The sequence below is a fragment of the Argiope bruennichi genome, chromosome 11, assembly GCF_947563725.1.
Source record: "Argiope bruennichi chromosome 11, qqArgBrue1.1, whole genome shotgun sequence".
In the NCBI taxonomy this organism is placed as follows: Eukaryota; Metazoa; Arthropoda; class Arachnida; order Araneae; family Araneidae; genus Argiope; species Argiope bruennichi.
The window spans coordinates 62,975,180-62,999,351 of NC_079161.1; the positions used below are offsets into that span (position 1 = coordinate 62,975,180).

Here is a 24,172-nt window from a genome sequence, read left to right on the forward strand (position 1 = left end):
GAAAAAAACGGGAATGAACGCGAAATAGCGAGGCGAAGCATCGAAAGTTATATTAATATACATATATTTTTTTAAATTTTCAATTTTTCTAGCTGGCAAAAAAAGTTTTGTCGCAAGAACGATTTTGAGATGGGGGGGGACCATCGTTTTCTAAATATCTACGCATGCGTAATCTGATCGTCACGTGTTTTTTTGGTACCGGTTTAAACTGGTTTTTCGGGGAAAAGTTCTGGTCTCGAGAAAAAAATTTTAGATGTCTCGATTGATTTTTAGATGGTCAAAAACATCGATATTTTAAATATTGGTAATTGCGAAATATGAGTCATGTGAGAACATAATGTTTTTCTGTCGGATTGATACAACGTGACTTAAAAAAAATGCTCTTACTTGATAACTTGAAATTTGCGATAGCAGATTTCAATTTTTCCTTTTTTTTTAATTTTCCTAATCTGTTTCTTAATAAATGTAAAGAGGATACAAAACACCTGTTCTTAGTTTCACATCCGTTACAATTTTCGATAGTCTATTTTTCATATTACTTTATTTATTACATTCTGGAAAATTTAATATTCCGAGCGCATCCGATATATTGACTAGAAATAATTTAAGTACAGAATTTTAATTTTTGTTCCCAAACAAAATATTCGGAAAACGGGAGTTCGTCAGTGTTACTCGTGTAAAAATTTAATAACGCACAAATGTTGAAATATATTCCAAAAACATTTATGATAAATGAATCTATCGAATATTGGAAAAACTGTCAAAAGTTCTTAGAAATTAAATATCTTTCTCCTAAATTCAAAATTTTTCATAAATGCTGGAGAAGTCTTTTGTATCCATTGAATTTATTTTATTAAATATTTTTACAACGCAAGAAAATGAATATGGTATAAATAAAAGCAATCTTTTTTTTTTAATTTTGAACATTTATGTATAGTATTCAATTTTCAATAATCCCTAAATATGAATTTTGAATTAAATCAATTCTTTGATTTCAAAATAGGCTTAATGCTTTCGAACGCCAGCTATCACAAGAAAAAAAATTTAAATTGGCGAACTTTTGGCGCCCATGTGGTTTGCTAGGAATTAGTTGTGTTTAATTTCACTCAAATCTCTTATATACAATTTTATATTCGTCATTATATACGTATTAATCATGCGCGTTTTGTTCGCATTTTAAGTATAAACTTATAATGTACATTAAAAGTGTATAACTAGCACTTGTTCTCTTTGTTATATATGAACTCTTTGTCCTCTATGAATTGAGTCTCATAAAATCATACTGCCTGTAAAAATACAAGTGTCTAAATCATTTATCATTTCATTGCACATTGTCTTTCGTTGTATTGTAACTTCTCTTTCTTACTGTAATTTTAAACTGAATAGAATCATAACAGATTAACGGAATGTACTTCATTGATTTTCGACAGTAGAAGGAAATCATGGGATTTAATATTTCTAGAAATAATAGAAACTGTTCAGCTTTCATTGAAATTAGAAAAATTATTGTTGGAGTTTACACAAAAATAAGAGTTAAAAAGTTGTTAAAATTCAAAGTGATAAATACACGCCGACTAAATTTCTATTCCTAAAAACGATGGATACAATTTTAAGAAAATGAAACAAAAATTGTTGCGGAGTATTATTTTCCAAAGTTACCATCAAAACGAAGTCAAATTTTCGTTTCATTTTTATCCAATTAAATTTTTTAAACAAAATAAATGTTTATGATTAAGACATGATTTTGGAATTTTTCTTACTAAATTTTATGATTAAAAATATTTTTTTTAATATTAATAGACGAAAAAGTTATTTTTACGTGATATTTTTCAATGTTACCGAAGAAAAATATAATTTTTTTAAAATTTTTAATTAATTAAAAGTTGAATTTCAAAATATTATGAAAAATGCTTATTTACACTTTTGAAGGTATACTTATAATAAATTTAGTAGTTGCAAGTCCTACGGCTTGTTCCTAGATGTTTAACAGACATATACACCTATATAGATATATTGAATGGTATAATTAAAGTGATCCTGATCGGAATGTTAACATGTTTTGTTGGAGTATATCTTATTTGGATAATAGGGGAAAGAAATCTGCCATAAAAATTTATAATTCCAACATTTATCATCGGCTAAAAGGTGCTGCATAAAGAAAATAAAAACACAAATTTGAAACATAAAATTTTATTTAATCTCATCATTAGTTGAACATACATTTCATTCGCGTCAAACAAATTTCATTCGCTCAAAAATCTAGTAATCAAAATTTAAGCTATTATTTTTTGCAGTTTTCTTTTCCTTATGATACATATGAGGCATGAATTACATTCGTATCATACCAATTCAAGTTCTACGTAGTTCCATAAAAGTTCACTGTAATTAGAACCAACCAGTTCAATCGTTTTTATTTTATTATATACTAGCCGCCTTTGGCGACCAGCCGGTTCGCCAATCTTAATGTTCGTTAAAATTTTAATAATTAAATATTTTATGCAATTTCTACTTTAATAGCTTCTTCATCAAAATATTTTAAAACTTCAAATTTTGATTATCATATACTTCATTCATAATATTATAAAGGCCTTCAGTCATAACGTAATATGTATCTCTCTCATTTTCTGTTAGCACCCGTAGAATTTATGCTTTAAATTAAAGTGGAAAGAATTTATCTTCAATTAATATAATAATATTTTTTACTGAAACAAAGCATTTTTTTATAATCTGATTACTGAAAATAGAGTCACTCAGCGTTTAAACTTTATGGGCACTAAAGAATATCTTTTTTAATTTATGTAATATCTCAAGAGTTGGTCAACAAAATTTTCTTAGATTCATTATGAGCAGATCGATTAATTAACAATGTTTAAATTTAAATGCATCAAACACTAAGAAAATAAAACGAATCGTTTAAAATAAACGGTTGAAAACAGGTTTTAAAAAAACTACTTAAAAAACGATGTACTTAAAACTATAAGCATATACAAAAAATATATAACTAACATAAATACGATTTACTTACAAAAGCATGCAACTAACCCAAAAATAATTTAAATCATTCATTGATAACGTTGTCATGGCAACAATCAGAACAGAATGCGCATGCGTGAATTTTCTTCGCCGGTTACGTAACGCAAATACGTGATTTTTTCTACGCCAGTTGGGGTAACGCTATGCGGATTAGAAATTTTTAATTTCCTTTATTCTGTTTTATTTTAATTCAAAAGTACTTCAGAATGAATCTGAAAGATTGATTCATTAACAATGTTTAATTTTAAATGCATCAAACATTAAGAAAATAAACAGAACCGATTGAAATAATCCGCCGAAAAATTTTAACCCTAGCCTCATTACTGTTGGGAGAAAAAAAAACTGAAGCCTTTCTCGTTTGGCGCTGGGGATAATGGAAGATTTTTTTGGCGGAAAAGTTGGCGGTGGGGAAAATGGAAGATTTTTTCGGCGGGAAAGTTAGTTTTTAATTAATAATTAAAATTCTAATTAAAAATTCGAAAAAAGAAACCCCAGGTGCACATTCCCAACCTCCAAGGTATACATGTACCAAATTTGGTAGCTGTATGTCGAACGGTCTGGCCTGTAGAGCGCCAACACACACACACACACACACACATTGAGCTTTATTATAAGTATAGATTAAATATAGAGAAAGAGTTGTGTTCATCGAAAAGTTCGTACTCGAGATTGTGACGGATCAGCAGATTTCCCTCAGTCTAGAAAACACATCTTTGATATTATGTCTGTCTGTCAGTGAACTCAGTAATTTAATTTGAGCTAGATGGCTGAAAATTAGTAAAAGAAGCTACGACTAACTTTGTTGATTTCTATCATACTTTGTACGAAAGGCATTCGCAGAAAATGTCTGTCTGGCTGTTCAAGTATATTTGAACCCGATAATTACAAAATGCAAATAGCTAGTTAGAAAAAAAAATGGCACACAGGTTTAACATCTAAAATACAGATATTTACCAAATTTGGAATCAAATCCGTCGACTGCCTGTCACACTCTACTTTCTTAGACATGTAAATGCAATAATTTACAAACGTGTTGACTTAAATCAATGAAATTCGGTACGTCATTAGCTGCATCTGTAATTTTGTATCAAATTTTGGTGTCAACTGGCAGGACAGAAAACATTGAAAATACACATTCTCCCTATAGATTCAGTAAAAATACTGGATTCAGGTCAAAGATTTATGTTTCGTAACTACCCTTCAACAATGCCATGTAAGGTATTCACGGCTCTACCCAAAGTCCTCAATTTAATGCCGGGGGGGGGGATGAGACCTTTATTGATAAATATGCGAGAAACTTTTGTGAAGACTATTTTACTTTTTATTAGCGATAGCGATTAAATTTCTAGTCACTTATTGGATTAAATCACTCTTATAGCTAATTTCTTAATCTTATCATGTTTTTGATCCCCGGTAACCTGATAGTAATGACTTGACATCCCATTTGTAAGATCGCTGATTGGGATATAAGCCCGCTGATAATCCTCTTGGCGAGTTAGTTAATAAATCCGGTCCAGATTGTTAACATTCTCGTATTGGTAGGGTGGCGAAATTGCATGAGCAAGGTTACACGTATGAGTTAGCTTAAGATCCTCTAGAATATTGGATAACAAAGAACATATTTAACATATTACGAGAACAACATTTAACAAGGGCCGGGATAGCCTAGTTGGTAGAGCGTTGGGTTAACGTCCCTTAGGTTGCGCGTTCGAACCCCGCCGGCAGAAGATTCCCCGCGTGCTTGGTGGATGACAGGCGTATAAAACTGTCGTAGTCGCAAAGTCATCCATGTCGAGAGAAATACCGCTGGGGGTACTGGGTCAGGGGTGATCGTTCTCTGATTCAGGTCTAAATTACGATCTGTGGATGAGTGAATGAAATGCGTGGATGAAGTCCGCACCGTAAAAAGTGTTGTGATGTGTGTGTAGTCAAGTCGGTCTCTTGGCCCTAGATGTCGCTGCTATAAAAAACGAGAGACGCTCCCCCTCCGGCTTAAAATTGTGTAACAGTGGGCTTGTCCATGGCAAGTGCCATAAAAAACAACACAACAACATTTAACATATTACATATCCTTGTGATATGTTAAAGATTTTTATCACACAGCTGAATATTGGATGACAAAGAATGCTTGTAATATGTTAAGGTATCCAAACACGTTGAAAAGGTCTATTTTCGCCAAAAAATTACTTTTATTGGGTAGAACAGTATTTGTGCTATCCAAAACAGGTTTACTTTTATCTCTACTTTAATTAGAAGTCAAGATATTAATATTTTCGTATTGATCGGTAAACCGGAAGTGGACATTTAAATAACCGGAAAAACCGATTTAAAGGGCCAAAACATGCTAAAAATTTGTATAAACACACATTTAGTTTTAAATACGGAATATTTTTTGCACTGCATAATGAAAAATGTCAATGGGAGTTTTAACGGTGTTTTGTGGAAATTTGTACTTAAAGATGTCTTTGATGAGCTCCGAACCCTCAGATTAGGGGCATTTATGTCTGTAATACATTTTAACGAAGGTTTCATAGGATTACTGAATGTTCTTAAGGTTATTAGAGTGTAAAATAGTGCAAATGTAGTTAGAGCATTTGCTGAGCTCGACAAGAACAGAATATACGAATCTAGGCGGCATTCACTGCCAAATACAAAAATTGCCAGAAAAAAAATAAAATGATTTAAAAATGGAAAATTATTAAAAGCTGAGAAGGAAGAAGGTATAACCTATAAATGAGGTGAATTTTAAGTGTGTACACACATAATTTTTTATTAAAACATGTTAGTGTATACTTTAAATGCAATTTTCTCAAAATTGATTTTTCTTATTTTTTGATCACTTTAAATCAAATAATTCAAAGTATAACTATCATATTACTATGAAATTGTTTGTACTTTGTCTTTATACTATTTTTTAGGGAATGAAATAAAAGAATTCAGATTGAGGAAATATTTTTTAATTTACAGCCTATTGTTTGAACAATAACTTCATAAATTTATTAAAAATTTCATGATAAATTCTTCGATTGGTTCTAAAATTTTTATTTATTATTATAACCATACAATTGTAGTTCAGTCCCTAGAGAAAACTATGTAGTTTACTTTGGTATAAGTTTTGTTCGGATAATAGTAATAGTTTTTGATGTAGCCAATTTGAAGTTTTTAAAGAATTTGCATAAATTTATGTTATTAAGTTCCAATTTTCAAAAAGTTTTAATGTTTATTTCAAATATTGACATCCTGTTACTAATTTTTAATAGTCTTAAACCCAGAAATATGGTTAAAATATGTTTACACCATGTTTTTCTAAAAAAGTGCTCCGAACGTGTTCGGATACCTTAAAGATTTTTATTTTCTTAAATGTTAAAAAAAATTTCACACAGGTGAATGTTGGATAACAAAGAAGGCATGACATATGTTGATCACACAGCTAGATATTGGATAACAAAGAATGTTTGTAATATGTTCAAGATTTCTATCACACAATTGAATATTGCATAACAAAGTAGGCATAATACGTTAAGGATTTTTATCAGACAGCTCAATATTGCATAACAAAGTAGCCATGAGATATCTTGAAGATTTCCATCCCACAGCGGAATATTGGATAACAAAGAAGGCATTAGATATGTTTAAGATTTTTATCACACAGTTTAAGTGCAGACACTGGACATTTATTAACAAAGAATGAGGAGGAATTAGGAGGATAGTGCAATCCTTTACATCAAACAAATAAAATCCTCCTGAATGCCAAAGCAGGATAGTCTATACTCAATGATTTATATTCATTTTGCCAAAATGGGAAAAAAAATGCGATTCTTTTCTGCTGTACCATATGCATTATTATTTCAACTTCGTGCTTTACATTGTATTGTTACAAATCTGTAGCTTTGCTATCCGGCACGAATAGAGTCATCGTAAGAAAGACCGTTGTACGATCTGTCATGTACGTGCTGAGATCAATGAACTCAGAGCTTGGCGACAGACTTGGCGAGCATTTGGCGAGTTTGGCGACTAAATGGATCATACTGGAAAGTTCGAGAAGTTTCACGATCCATCCAGTAGGAACCAAGATACACTCTGATACGCCCTGATTGGTCTGAAGATTCAAGCCCCGCCTCCCTGAACTATAAAAGACGGGCACTCTGAAGTTGTGTGGATCTCCAGAAGTTGTGTGTGAGAGGACCAGTGTAAAGAAACTGGAGAGGATTAGACAGCAAGCAAGCTTCTGAACTATAGCAATTAAATGCGCTGAGTTATTATGATTGATCGACGGTATTTTGTTGTAGAAGAAAAAATTTTGTAACAGTATTTACTTTGTAAATGTACAAAAAACATTACACATTTTATAGCAACTCATTATCAAGGGAGGAACTATGTAGATATTTATAAAGTTTCTGCAAATCTTGTTTCTTTTAATATATATGTATAGCATAAATCTACAAAGAAACTAAACAGATGGTTGTAAATATTTGTACATTTTGTAGCAACGCTTTATCAGAAATTGCTACAGAATATTGAAGAGAAAATGTATTGATACTTTTTACAGTTTTCTTCAAAATCCAAATACTTCTACTAGAAATTTCAAAAAGTATAAAACTTGTATCTAAAAATGACCATTCAATCATGCTGAAAACATTTTCGTTTAAAACTTTCTTTAAAGGATAAAAATAATAAAAAAAGTAACCTCACATTGATAACTCTTTCGCCCATAAAATTCTGAAACGACATTTTTTTTTCCACTGACGCATCTGAAATATATAAAAGAAAAAAAGAACTTTAATCAGGCCTTTTCGAAAGAAAAAGGAAAACGTTTATCTAAAAGAAGTTTTTTTTTTTTTTTTGTATATATTTATTTTCACATTTTCTGTATGTAATCTTCCCTTTTAAAATCTTTAGCTGCTTATGGGTCTTTTAGTTTTTCTGTTTCTGATAAAGAACACAAAATTTGTCAATTTATAAAAATGTCATCATTAAAAGAAAAAAAAAAGGAAATTGGAAAATTTGTAAACCTTTCAACCTCACTAACTCCAAATCGAATTTTTTTAATAAAATTTCGTCTTGTGATATGTTAAATTATATAGCTCTGCCGTTGATTTAATTATATGTTTTATGAAAGCCTATAATTAAAAAGGCTATTTTCACATCATTTATAATTGGTATATTTTAAAATTACTTTCGTGTAATCGTAATCTATTAATTAATTAATACGTTAATAATTATATTTTTATTTAAAATAGGAAAAGTTCTTTCTTAAGATATCTAAATTAAATAATTACATTATTTAATTATTCTGAAGAAATTAACAATTTTGCTTCAAAATCAATTTAACTTATAATTTATTAAATTTATTTTTGTTTTCATTTTTTTTATCCTTTAATTCTCATTTGTATTAATTTATGCAATTACGATCAAATAAAAATTTTGCAAATTAAGATAAATTTTTAACTGAATATTATTGTTTCAAATTTAGCAAACGATTCAAAAATGTTGATTAATCGATTGAAACATGTAAACCGCTAATTTTTTGTATTATCAATATTATTTGATTTCTGTGATATAACTAATTTTTAATTTATTATCTTCCTCGACCTTTTAAATTTTGATTAAAAAAATGGGAATGGTAAAAATTTTAATGTGTTAATGGTTGGATATCTTTTACTTAAATATATTTATTAAAAATAAATCTGTGGAAATCCACTTCTAAAAGTAACATTTTTTATTTCAAATACTTATACTTTTATAATATTATATACGTATATTAAAAACTTACATTTAATAAATCGAAATTGTTGATAGAAGAAGAAATTGCAATAATTCGTATTTTTAATGTGTATGAAATTTTGTGTGTGCTTTCGTATATGCATACATTTGTCTGTATGTATGTTTATCGCTGCACAAGTGAAATCTGACATAGATATATTTTAGTGGGTAAAAATGTGCACCTCAGAATAATTTTTCCCACCATAATATCCGAAAATACATTAGCACAAAAATAATTTTTACATCATCTTAAAATTCAGAAAATTATCGTTCCTATGATTCTAATTTAATATTAGCGCAAATTTTGGTAATTTTTTTAAATTATATTATCTGATTTGCAACAAGATATTGCATTTTTGCCTTCAGATTCAAATCCTTTTCATTATTTATCTAATAAACGCGTGCTTTTCTTCAATTGATGTAAGATAATTGGTGTAGGGATTCTATTTAATATCTGTATAATTCTGATGAGAAACAAGAAGATGAAATTACAAGACAATGAAAATAACGTATGAATAGCAATGTGACGTCGTGGGACTGTTCTCCATTAGAAAAGGTTATATACACAACAAATTATGCATTTATACATACGTACATACCTTTATTAAAATAGTTTTTTGTCTATCACAATTTGATGTTTGGAAATATTATCTTGGTAAAATCATGAAAAATAAATTATGCAGAAATTTAATTGTAAATAACACACCCAGCTATCCAGTTGGTCTCCAAAAACAGCTAGTTTTGAATAGGAGCTAAATGAAATATTTTGCTCTCATTGTTTATTTGCTTTTATGCATTTTATTGACAGTTATCCTTTGTAAGAATTACTTTTTCTATTTTTAGAAGCTCGTTACTTGACTTGAATTTCAGGACTTCAATTTAAACAATTGTTAAAATTAGACAAAAAAATATTTTTAGGAAATTTTAAAATTTCATGTCACATTTGCTGGTTTAATATAAACAATTGTTGAAAATTAGACAAAAAAAATATTTTTAGGAAATTTTCAAATTTCATGACACATTTGCTGGTTTAATATAAACAATTGTTGAAAATTAGACAAAAAAAATATTTTTAAGAAATTTTCAAATTTCATGACACATTTGCTGGTTTAATATAAACAATTGTTGAAAATTAGACAGAAAAAATATTTTTAGGAAATTTTCAAATTTTATGAAACATTTGCTGGACTATTAGTATTATTACAAAAACATTTTTTTTAATCTTGAAATAGTATAAATTCATTTTTGTATAATAATATTTTAGGAAACTATCGCTATAAAACACCAAAATTCTGCCTAATTTTAAATGTACAGTTTCAAAAAATCTCACCGAGATGCACATTTTCACTTTTTTAAGTGTATATATATATATGTGTGTGTGTGTGTGTGTGTGTGTGTGTGTGTGTGTGTGTGTGTGTGTGTGTGTGTGTGTGTGTGTGTGTGTGTGTGTGTGTGTGTGTGTGTGTGTGTGTGTGTGTGTGTGTGTGTGTGTGTGTGTGTGTGTGTGTGTGTGTGTGTGTGTGTGTGTGTGTGTGTGTGTGTGTGTGTGTGTGTGTGTGTGAATTTTGTAAGCTCATAGTCAACCGTTCGGGCCTGTAGAGAGCCAACACACACGCAGGCATACATGCATTCATCGTTGTTTTTATTAGACGCCTTGCCGAGCTTTTGGTTCACCAAGAGTAATGGTTGCTAAAAATTTCAATTGTTTCCTCAACAAAATATTTTTAAATTTCACATTTTTATGGATATATAACATATTATTTAAAATGCCTTATGCAGTTCTGTTGGTTATGCCTAGCATTTTTATGCATCAATTGCATCGTATATGAAGAAGAAGTATTGTAAAGAGGTAATACTTAAAAAATTTTCCATCATAGCCTAACACTGAATTTCAATTTTAAATATAATAGAATATCAAAAAAAAATTATTCAAACGGGTTCAACATGGAAAATATAATTCGGAACCTTCACAATAAGGGGAAAAAATGGCTCATTGAAATGCTAGTAGAAAGAATTTGAACCCTTTGAATTTCACTTCAACAATGAAATATACTTAATACGCTTAGAATATTTACTTAATGCGCTTAGAGTATATAAAAAATATTCTAATACGCTTAGAATATTTACGTGATAGAGTATTTAAAAAATATTCTAATACGCTTAGAATATTTACTTAATGCGCTTAGAGTATTTTAAAAATATTCTTATATGCTTAGAATATTTACGGGATACGCTTAGAGTATTTAAAAAATATTCTAATACGCTTAGAATATTTACATGATACACTTAGAGTATATAAAAAATTATTCTAATACGCTTAGAATATTTCAAAAATATTCTAATGCACTTAAAATATTTACATGATACGCTTATAGTATTTTAAAAATATTGTTACATGCTTAGAATATTTACATGATGAGCTTAGAGTATTTAAAAAATTATTCTAATGCGGTTAGAATATTTTAAAAAATGAATTAAAAATAATAAAATTATATGGCAAAGAATTGTACATCATTGAAAAGATAATTTTTTTGAATTTTAAGATGCTGTAAAAATTATTCTACTAGGTTTATATTTTAATATATATATAAGGAAAAAATGATAAATTTTCGCTTAATTTTAATTAATTAAAATTTTACTAAATAAAATGGCTTTGAGGTACTCATTTCTATTCTCTAAAATATGTATGGTAGCTGTAGGGCCAACGATTCGCCGCCAACACACTCACACATATACTTTCATCCTTATTATGAGCAGATATTAGTCGAGTCGGAGACAAATAAATATTCAAAAGATTGCAGATTACTATTTAGAGATTTTTATTTATTTTTGGGGCCACAAAGCAAAAGAACTAAAATCACATAAAAAATATATGTTAATCAAATAAATGATCAATTGATGAAAAATCCAGTAAAAAGAACGCTATATTTGAACGGGTTATATTCATCATATATCTACACCTCAAAGTAATTTCTAAAACCTCATCACCTAAATATATCCTGATACATTAGAAATAAGTTTATACTTCACTGAATTCTTTCTCTTGACAAATTTATTGCGTGTTTATTAGACGAAAGGCGGCTTTATTTCATTTCAATTTGCCCTGCTTCGCTGTGCAAAACGGAGAGACAACACGGGGGAAGTGATTAGGAAGATACGACAGAATAAGGAACCCAATCTAATAAGATATTTCCGGGTTGCACAAGAAACAAAACCAGGATCGCTGTTTCTTTATTTTTTGCCGGAGACGAAACTAATCACCGAGGAGGTAGGTTTATGTTACGCTCTTTTCTTTGTGTTAAAGACGCAAAAATTCCAGCTATTTCACGTACTTACACAAAAAGAAGTCTTGTGTTAGATAGATGGGTTTCTGGACTTTCTGATTTGTCAGCGCATGTTGGAATATAAGCAACTAGTTATTTTTCTGCTTTAGTTAATGTATAACTTTGATAAGTGTATAAATAATACTGATCCACATATGGAATAGAAGAAATTAAAATATTTTTTTTAAGTACAAATTTATTATTACTCATCTTTGATCGGAATTAATGTACTTTGACTTAATATTTTTAGTATAAAAAAAATTTCCTTTGTTTAACTTTTATGAAAATGTTTTACTCCAGCGATTCTCAACCTGTGGGACGCGCCCCCCTAGGGAGGCGTGGGAATATCCGAGAGAAAATATTATTTTAAAAAATTGATTAACTGACTGAAAGGAAAGCACACATACACATAGAAAACAAAATATATTTCGACATATTTAATAACTTATTAAAGTAAATCAACTTACTAAATCAAAACTTACTTAATCAAAACATACTAAATTAAAACAAATTTAATAATTATTAGTGACTTCCTGGGGCCTGTCTTGCAGAGCAAAGTTTTTCGAAGGGAGGCTTAATATTAGAAATAGCCACTCTCAGTTCTGCCGAGATTTATATTTTGTCTTCACGTAGCCACAGCAGAAAATCCAGTTTCACAAAGGTAGGATGTTGAAAATGGTAATAGAATGCGAAATGCCCTTGTCTTTAGTGCAATTAAAATCATCCTCTACTCCTACCCAAAATTCAAATAGTGAGTTGTTACTAAATTGTCTTCTAGTTTCCCCACTTGTCGTGCGGTCTATGAATTTTTCTTCCTCATCAATTGAGTCCTTCAGGAATCTTATGAAATGGATTCCTAACTTACTCGTGACTTGCTATCAGTTTGTCGTTAGCAAGAAAATACATTTTAAAATTCTTTGCCAGCATGGCTAAATGATTTTCAGTGGTTACAAAAACCACTTTTACATGTTCTTCTTCAGCCTTGTAAGTTTTAGTACAATCACCCACATTTGCAAACATTGTTGGATTTCCTTGCTTTAAATTTCTGCTCCACAATGACATTTTTTTGCAAAAAGTATTAACTTTATCACTCGTATACAACATATGCGTATTTGCTTCTTGGAGTGGAAAATTCAAATTATTTAATTTCTCGAATATGTCGACCAAGTAGCTCAATTTCATCACAAATAAACCATCGCGAAAATTCTCAGCCTCCGGTCTGTTTTCTTCTTCTAGGAAAATGGCGATTTCTTCTCTTAATTCATAAACACGTTACAAAAATTTCCCACGTGATATCCATCTTGCCATGCAATAAAATAGTAACGTTGAATGTACTGAACCCATGTCTTTACAAAGTGCAGAAAAGATTCTCGATTTCAGGGGTCTCATTTTTATCTAATTTACTACGGTTACAACCGTAGTTAACACAATATTCTGACCAGGACTCATTTCTTTCGACATCAAAGCTTCTCTGTGGATCATGCAATGTGTCCAGACGCACTGAGGCGATTTTTGTTTTACAAGTGTTTGTATACCTTGGAATCTTCCGAACATTGAACGAGCACCATCGGTGCATATTCCGACGCAATTTTTCCATTCTATGTTTGCCTCGTTCATAAAATCATTTAAAATAGCAAATAAAGCGAGGGACGTTGTCTTTTCTATTAATTTGCAGAAAAGTAGTTCTTCTACAACTTATATATTATCACAAAATCGAACATAGGCAATTAAATGAGCATCTTTATTACTATCTGTTGCTTCATCAAGTAATCAAATTGCTTCAACATTGAAAACAATTTGTCATGCAACTTCGAGAAAAGCTGACACTGTACATGTCACCAATTCGACGAGCAATAGTATCATTTGAAACAGATACGGACTGCAATTATTTTGAAAAATTATCTCCAAACATAGTTTCTACAATCTCAATTGCTGCTGGCAAAATAAGCTCTTCACCAATGGTGTGTGTGATGTTTTTTACATCTGGCTATTTTATATGAAACTTTGTAAGATGCAATTAAAGCTTTTTAATTCACAAAGTTTTTTTAAAAAATGATTTTTGCTTTTTATATGATTTTAATTTTAATTCGAAGAATTCTCTGGGTTTGTTGACGTACTCACTATAAAGCGTTTCCAAATGTCATTTAAGTTCATTAGGTTTCATGCTGCCTGCGGCCAACATTTTTGAGCAAATGATACACAGGGGCCTTTCTTCTCCATTTACTTCAGTACTGGTAAACCTAAAATTTAAGTATTCTTGAGAATATTTTCTTGATTTTATTTTCGGAACCACGCTCGTCTGTGTGCTTGTTGATGCTTGACTATCGTCTAATGCTTGCTTACTTCCGCTTAAAAATTTATTCATGAATCTGCATAAATCTGCTGCTGTGAATATTTAATATGGTGAATTGCAATTAACACGAAAACATATATAACATACACATTCACAATTGATTCGATAGCGATAAAAGGATCGACTCGAATGAGACTGATTGGAATAGAAACTTGCGTTATCGAACATTTTCCTTTTTCCTATGAGAAAAAATCTGCGCATGCTCGAGACGGCATCGGTCATGTGGATTCTCTTCCACAAACATTACTTATTTTTTTCTCTTTTGTTTAGTCATACTTCTGTTTTATTTCTTTTATTATTTGAAAAAATATATTCCCAGTTTCTAAATTTAGCTCACCCAATCTAGGTCAACTTTCATTAACGAATTTTTCTAATCTTATATTGTTTTAACGTTATCTCCCTGTTTGGCTTTCATTTCAAATATAATATTTAAATTTCCCCGCTTTCATTCGCTTCATCTGTTCACTGCACTCTTATCCAAAATGCCAGATGGGATTTCTCGCCAATGTTGGCTGGTTTTTACACTTTTTTTTGGCAGTTAGTTAAAAATAATTTAAAAACATAATACAATATATACATTATTGTTGTACACATTTTATTGTAAGCGGGGGGGGAGAGAGAGATGAGAATTATGATTGCAAACTGGGCCGCGAACACTGAAAGGTTGAGAAACTCTGTTTTACTCTTTACTTTAATATAACTAAAAATATCACTTGAACCACACTTCGTTAAAGAAATTGTCATTAATTAATTTTCTCCATAAGTTATTAACATCTGTTCGTTGTTATATAAATATTATAAATTTGATACAAATATTGATATACAGACAAGGTGTGAATGAAAATTTGGACACAATTAATTAAACGTCTAATTTTTGATTAATAAAAAACATGAAAATAAATCAGATCAATTAGATTTCAATAGCAGACGATTTAATATTAATCGTCTTTTATACTTTCATTTTTGTGTTCTTCCAGGATTCTGATACAGTTCTGTTCTGTCTAGAGTTGTTCGTTCATTTTCTTGTTTTTCATCAACAAAAAATATTTCATTTCCTGACTCTTTACTTTTCTTAGTTTGAATTACAACAATGGATTTATGTTTTATTTCAAAAATTGTTAACGCACTATTCCAAATTTCTCGCAACTCAAAGTTCTATAATCTTCACAATTACAATATTATTTACTTATAACTTCGCATAAGATACAGGAAAAGATGTCTGGCGATTTCAATTGCAGTATTTTTTAATCTATTTAAACTAAAGATAGAATTCTCTTTAAACCAATAAATAAATTGCCAAAATTTTTAAAAGCAATAACACATAATTAAATTCAAACAATACCGTTTTAAAGAAGGAAGTACGAATTCATCCTTTGATTTTTTATTTATATTGGAAGAAAAAAGATCGTCTGCTTTTCTTAATTAATATTGGAACTAAGCATTACTTTTAAAAACAATAACACATAATTAAATTCAAACAATAACGTTTTACGGAAAAAAGTACGAATTTATCCTTTGATTTTTTATTTATATTGGAAGGAAAAAAATCGTCTGTTTTTCTTAATTAATATTGGAACTAATATCTTACCGTTGGGTATTTAAATATTCCAAAAATATATATTAATTATAATAAAAGGAAATTTATCATCAGTTTTTTTTAAAAAAATATCGTTTGGTACTGTTGCATTTATTATTAACTGCATGCCACTGGCAAACTTTAGGCTTTACCTCCTCTCATCGACTAACATAGTCAATAGATTAACATGATATGTTTGCTGATTAACGGTTATGTGTAAGTTAATGAAAGTGCCCATATGGGTTAAAGCCATAAAGGTTGTCTTTTATTATTACAATACTTTTTAATACATTATACTCTCAGTAATGTGGCAAGCATCAAATTAAAGGATCGTCAAATTCACAAAAGCTCCAGAATAACAAGTTTCATTGGTTGAAATATGATGAGAATGGGATTTCTGGCAACTTAAGCCGTTATCTCCATTCAAGTTCCATTTTTAAGTGATTTTTTTTTTATATATAAAGAACTAAAAAGCACGCAATTTTTGGAAATTTTTAAGCTAATAGACTTTACATAATGTTGCCAAAACTCTATCGCTTTTCAGTTAATTAGTTTAATTTAAGTGTTTAATCTTTATGCCGGGTTTACACTCGGATAGTTATAAGACTGCCAGTAGGCAGCGCATGCGTAGAAAAGCTGAAAAATGCTGTTCGGTCGATGGCAAATAATTGTCCAGACGGGACAACAACATGCCGCTGTATTGCATTTTATTCTTACTGCGCAAGCGTTTGTAGAATTTGGCGATTTTTTGGAGTGAAAAAAAATTGATCAATTATCATAGATAAATTCCGGCATTTTTTGCTCTTTGTTCTTTCTGATTCGAGGTTGAATTTTCTTTTTATTTTATTTGCCCTTTCTTGTCTGTAGTTTTCTGAATTTAGGTATGTTGGCAAATTATTTTTTATTTTACTTTGTTTCAGTCATTTTAAAACGATACGCAGTGAAAAAGAAAAATTCAGGGACGCCAAAAAGCCAATTTATAGTCAAACTTGGAATGCATGAATCTATCTTACGAAATTGTGGCAAACATAAATCAGTCCCTTTCTGCGCATGCATTGCCTACTGGCCGTCTTATAACTGGCCGAGTACAAACTCGGCATTACTGCATGTGAATTTAAAGAATTTCAAACTATGAAAATCGAATAAAAGTTTTATTTCACTTTTTTTTTTCAAAACTGGTCACATAAACTGTTGATTTTGGAAATTTAATAGTCAAATGAGTCAATATTAAACATTTTAAATATGAATGTTTGACGTTTTAATGAGGCACTAATTTGGGTTATTTTATTTATTCTTCTATCTTCAATATTAAGGAAGTTATAGCGAATTAAAAATTTCAACCTCTTACCATTTCCACCCCTTTTCAGCTAGAGGACCCATTTACGAATTCATCCGAGGTTTTTATAATTCTTGCAACATATTTCAAGCCGGTTAAAATCCAAATAAAATTACTCTATTTACCTTGTATACAAAATAACATGGGCAAAGGGTTATATGCATGTGTATATAAACTTTTGAACGAAGGGTAGTTTTTAGTTCTAGGGACCATGATCGATGAAGAGCAGCAAAAATTTTCCCTAAGTCTTGTCATGAGAACTATTACTATATAATATCTTCCTATAGGAATCTAGCTAAAAATAATTAAATAAAAAATGTCGAATAATTCTTTATAAGTAAATTTATTGAAATATTGTATTATTAATTTCTATATATGGGTTTATTTTCACCTGACAGTTTTATGTTTTTTATTATTTATCTGCAGTAGAATAAATCTTTATATCAAGAGTAAGGAATGCTTGAAAAATTATAAAAGTCATTTTAAAGTTTAATATTTGATCAAAAATTAGAAATTGTTTAGTTACAGTTTCTTTGTTAAGACTCGCATACATCCATCAAAAAATTCTTAATTACCTTATCTAATATATAAAAATGAATTTTTGTTTATTCATATTTTTTGCGCTGCCGTTCATCCGATTGCAATAAAACTTTGCCAACTTATTGCTTACACTTGCGTGAAGGTTATAGGCATAATACAATTATTGGCATTTATTTTGAACACAAAGCGATTTACAAACAGATCGTTCCATACTATTCTATCATTAAATATTAAAATTGATGATTAACAATCGATAAAAAATAAGTAAATTCGAGATTCTCAAACAGACGATGAACGACAAACCAGCAATGAATGAAATAGTTTACGAATTGGAAATTCAGGTGCTTTAGAATCTCATGATCAACATGCGGCAAATTTAGAATTTCCGATCGCACGCGTGGAAATAAGAAGACCAACATGCGGCAAGAATCGAGGCAACTTTTCTTAAAGAAAATTCAAATGGAGAAGATGTGTTCATTCCACGCGTTCTCATTATTCCCACCAACAAGCCTTTTCATTTCAAACGACTACAGTTCCCCATTCGACTTGTATTCTCGATGACTATCAACAAGGCGCAAGGTCAGTCATTTTAAGTCTGCGGATTGTTTATCACATGGCCAGTTGTATGTTGGTTGCTCATGAGTCGGACAGCCAAGAAATTTATTTGTTCTTGCTGAAGACGGAAAAACAAAAAAAAATTGCCTACCGTAAAGCATTTGAATAATAAAGTTAAAAAAAGATAGAATAAATATTATTATTCCTTCTCCTTTACATATCATTCAATTTCAATGAATGTACTCATTATTGACAAGAAAATTAAAGATCATTCTTTCTATCATTCCTAATTAAAACAAGACTGCTATTTTAAATTTCAAACGATATTTCGAAAATTATTTCTTCTGCGACAGCAACGCGCCGGGTGCCGGTTAGTTCAAAAATTATTTTTTAAAAGGCAAAATTAAAATAATACCTAAATTTATCACAATACAGTGTAGGATATTTTACAGTGCTCCCACAAGTACAATGCACGACCGTCACTTTTGATGATATAAGAACCTTTACTGTTTCAATTGAAATGATTTACAGTTCTCACAATTGTAAATTTAAATATACTAGTATAGCAGCGTCATATTATTTTAGATGAGCCATATTAAAGAATTTTAATGGATGTTTCGACTATTTTATTTGAAAATGTCCCTTCTAAATTTGCCAAGGAAACTATTACGATTTTTAAACAGTTTTAAGGTTTCTATCATAAAGCAATAGGGGAAAAAGATGTTGCATCAAATGTATTTTTAATTTATAATTAAATAATGAATTGATTGGAAATTAAAAAATACTTTCTAATTCCAATATTTAATTATCCTTTGCATTAATTAATAGTTGATAATTGCTTTCCCTGAAAACTTTTAATGGGAAACAGATGTACAAAAAACCCAGAATTTTAACCCAGAAAAATTAGAATTTTCAACTCTTCGTCCTTTCATTTGATCGTTTAATTAATTAAAGTGAAAATGAAGATTGATTAGCTTTAAATTTTCGTCCAGTTAAATTAAATATTTTAAATAAATAAGTAAGTAAATTAAATATAGAAATAAGTATAAGTTATACGGAAATAAACATTAAATGAATGTAAATTCATTACAAATTTTCATTTTAAATAAAAAAAACTAGGAAAAATGTCGTTTCTACAAAATAGCTCTCATACAAAAACAGAAGACGCATACAAATATTTAGCAAATTATCAATATTTTAAACTGAAAATTCTATTATCGTTCAAATAAAGCTATATTTATCGTTTAGTTCAAGAATTTTACTTAATCTCTTAAAATGAATATATTTTCCTATTTGATTATATTCTTATTCATTCTACAATAATTTAATTTCAATTGCGTTTCTTCGATAAAATGTTACGTTTTAAATTCATTTTTTGTTCCCAAAGAACAAGGTTATATTTATCTCTTAAGAGTTTTAAAAATATACTTTGTTCAGATTTGTTAACTTAGTTTCAAATGATTTTTATTTTTAGAAATGAAAAAGGAATCATCATTTATTTCTAATATGAAAGTCTCGATTGTTTTAATAATATATTTTCATGACGAATGTTTCCCTTTTAAAGATAAAATAAATGAAAATAATTTCTTTACCTGGTGTGTTTTATATTTATACACTCAAGATTGTAAACTTGTTTAATTCACAATAAATAGAAGAGAAAATCCATTTTATTTTTTTATGAAATGATATCTATTAGGCATTTCATAAACTTAAAATGTAATGGATAATTTATTTACATATTCTTATAACTGATAAAATAACTTATAAGCATATATAAGTACAATGAAAACAGGCTTTAATATAAGCCAATTTCATGTTCAATCTCAAAGGAAAAGTATTAAGAATATTTTAAATAAAAATTTAACTTCACGCTTCCAGAATATTTAATTATGTAACATGTTTCTTGAATATTTTTATAAATTAGCTGCGATCGAGATTAGCAAGCACAATGAGAAAACAAAATATTTATTTTCATACATTCAATTATTTAATTTTTCTAAGTCAGATTCGTTTTAGTAAATAAATCCAACAATTCGTAACTGTGATGTTTTATTCTTTCGTCCAAGAATGATTTGTTGAAAAAAAAAATGAACAACCTTGTAGAAACAATAAGTAATTAAATCTACAACAGTGAAACAAAATTTTAATTCAATATAAAAATTCCAAATCTCCTTTCCTTGTTGTTTAAAGATTTCATAATTCCCAAAACAAAGATTCGAAAAATTACAGAACAAAATGGCGCGAAATAAATGCTAAACATTCAGATTAGGTCTGTCTTCTAATTAAATTAATTATGTTCGAAAAGAATGCATCTTCCGGGAAGTCACTTTATAATAACAAGTTCCTTAATTAAATAAGCTGAAAAAAATGAATTATTATTTATATTTATGTTATTTTCTAATTTTTTTACAATATTCCTTTGCCAATCAAATATTAACTTGTCTTATCCATTTGTTCTTTTAAAAGATATCGTAGTAAACATTAACTGATTGTGCATACGAAAATATTCATTAATTTCTCACAACTATTCAAATAATATTTCGTTATTTTGCATATTGATTTTAAAGTAGTGAATTATTGCTATGACCTTTAAGGTATCTGTCTACCTAAGGAAACAAATTTTTGAAAAATTCTTCTTATGAGCTATTTCAGTTCATTTTCTGGATCATTGTGATTGCAAATAATGAAAAATATTGATCAGAAAATTCTGTGTCAATTGAGATTCTGTAAAATGTGTCAAGTTGGGTAAAAAATAATGAAAACTGCAACAAAAAGCAAAACTCTCTACAAAAAAATTCTATAGACCTTATTCCAATTATTTTTATACACAACATACTTACAGCTATGATGAAGGAATGAAACAAAATGTAAGGAATATGTGCATTTTTTAAAAAGTTACAGCTAATCGAGTATTTTTGTATTGAAAATTCCACAAAATTTGTTCTTTAAAATTACATTAGTCAGCTTCAAAAGAAAAATTAATTGTTTCAAAGTTAAATCCCTAGCTCATTGCCTTTGACACACTAATGGTAACATATAAGCAAAATTTCAAAGTACTATATTAATAAGTTTTTAAGATATCATATTTTACGTATAAAGTTTTTTACGAAATCCAATTTTTTCAAAAAGATTCATTTTAAGTTTTCATTTGTCTTATACTAAAAATGATTTGTAAGCATAAACAATGTTCAAAATCATGTGTAAATGCCAATCCTTTCAGCATAACAACTACTTAAAACGTATTCTAATACACGTAACTTGCTGATAAAACATATTATAAAATAAAGTATAATTCTGGGGGGCATGTATTTGATAAAATGTTGGAAGGCATACAACTACAGGGTGGTCCAAAAAAAACTTCCCCTATATATGAAACCCTAGCGGCCTATCCGCTCAACCAATCGAACTAAAATTTCAGACATGGTTGTTTGAAGGTATGCGCTGGAGATTGTGATGATTCTAAACAACGCAGAGCTCACGGTTACGGTTACAGTGAGAGAAATTTGAAATTTTCGAATGGCAACACCCACTTTTTCCTTTCGCAAATTGATCAGCGTATTGAAAAACCACAAATGGCGTTGGAACGATTAGCGTGTGACGAAAATTGCCGCCCTAAAGCATATGCAAAGAAGACCATTATAAAGGACTAATGACAACACAGACAGGAAAGAGAAAAAAAGTTTTTATTGGAATGGAAAGTTATAATTACAGGTTTTCAACGTGTTCGTCTTCGCAGTCGACAACGCATTGCATTCGGGAGATTGTGGACAACAATGCCGAACGTAACATGAAAGGAGGAATCTGCATAACTTCACGTGTTATCGCATCTTGCAATTCTGACACAGTTGCAGAATTCCGTTATTCCTGAATTGCAGCAACGAAATGTCATTAGAGACATTGTATGGATGCAAGATGGGGCTCCTCCACACGTCGCCCAATGTGTTCTACCAGTGCTGCAACAACACTTTGGTGATAAAGTCATCTCTAGTAACTTTGCAATTTCGTGGCCACCGCGATCCCCCGACTCACTCGTATGGATTTCTGGTTCTGGGGTTATCTGAAATCTAAGGTGTACACGCCTGGTCATGCATGGGTCAGAATTGCAAGATGTCATAATACGTGAAGTTATGCAGATTCCTCCTTGCATGTTACGTTCGGCATTGTTGTCCACAATCTCCCGAATGCAATGTGTTGTCGACTGCGAAGACGAACACGTTGAAAACCTGCAATTATAATTTTCCATTCCAATAAAAACTTTTTTTCTCTTTCCTGTCTGTGTTGTCATTAGTCCTTTATAATGCTCTTCTTTGCATATGCTTTAAGGCGGCAATTTTCGTCACACGCTAATCGTTCCAACGCTATTTGTGGTTTTTCAATACGCTGATCAATTTGCGAAAGGAAAAAGTGGGTGTTGCCATTCGAAAATTTCAAAATTCTCTCACTGTAACCGTAACCGTGAGCTCTGCGTTGTTTAGAATCATCACAATCTCCAGCGCATACCTTCAAACAACCATGTCTGAAATTTTGGTTCGATTGGTTGAGCGGATAGGCCGCTAGGGTTTCATATATAGGGGAAGTTTTTTTTGGACCACCCTGTACTTCGGATTTGGTTTTCAGCTGTAGTGGTTTGTAACAAATAACATATATCGGTTTCTATTTATCGTAGAATTGAAACAAACACAGATTTGGAAACCTAAATAAATGGGTTTTAAAATAAAACAATAAAAAATTGGGAATTTTCACCAAAAACAAACTGCCTTTTAAACGTATACAGAACCCTAAAGGCGATTATTTTCATTAATTCAGGTAGTCAGAATACATTTATCTAGTTATAATTGTTTGTGCTTAAATATCTTAACAAATCGTTTTACAATAAAATATTCTTCTTCCAAATATTTTTCAAAGAATTTTTAATTTTATACAATTTTTTTAATTTATATTCTTAAATTATTTCAACGTTTACATAGAAATGGAGATAAAAATATTTTAGAAACCATCTTCATTTAATATGGATTACATTGAAATCTTTGTTGTATGAGCAGAAAATTTCAAAAAATAATTTTTCTTCTATTTTTTAGAATGTAATTAAAAATCTTCGTTAAAAGAAGTGTTACATTGAATTTTTAACTGTCAGCCATTTTCACTTGTTTTGCATTGTTCCATTTATTTATAAAATGTATCTATTAATTTTAATTTAATAATACTATAATTATCAATTTTATTTATAATTTCTCATAATTTCAACCTTTTTCTTAATCATCTATATAAATTTTTGTTAAAAAAACTTCTGTTTTTTGTGACGTTTTTCCTTTCTTATACAATAATTTTCCATTATATATGTGTATATAATGTTACGAGTTGTCATTACAATCTTTTTCTTTCTTTCATAGAAATGTGCAGTTTTCAATGGAAGGTTGCCAACCAATACAAACTGGAAACTATTCTTTATGCCAATGTAATCATGTTGGAACCTATGCTGTTCTTCTTACTACATATGCTCAGCCGGTAACTATTCCATTTTTTTCTAAATAATGACGATATTTTGATGTCTCCAATTGAATATAAACAAGGCAAACTTAATTCGAATACTTAAATAGAATCTGTTTAAAATGCTATTCCATTTTTACACCTTGTTTTCGTTTATTTATTTTACAGTATTCTGTAGCAGCATCCGTTGCGATAACTTATAAACA

General features: G+C 29.6%; 1 protein-coding gene across 1 annotated transcript in view; it reads left to right on the forward strand.

Moving 5' to 3' along the window:
* Positions 1-24,172, forward strand: part of LOC129956574 (uncharacterized) — a 634,064-nt gene that overhangs the window by 554,861 nt on the left and 55,031 nt on the right. Inside the window, exon 18 of the mRNA XM_056068502.1 lies at positions 23,870-23,984. Within this exon, the coding sequence (XP_055924477.1) occupies positions 23,870-23,984 (115 nt within the window). The remainder of the gene's footprint in view (positions 1-23,869; positions 23,985-24,172) is intronic.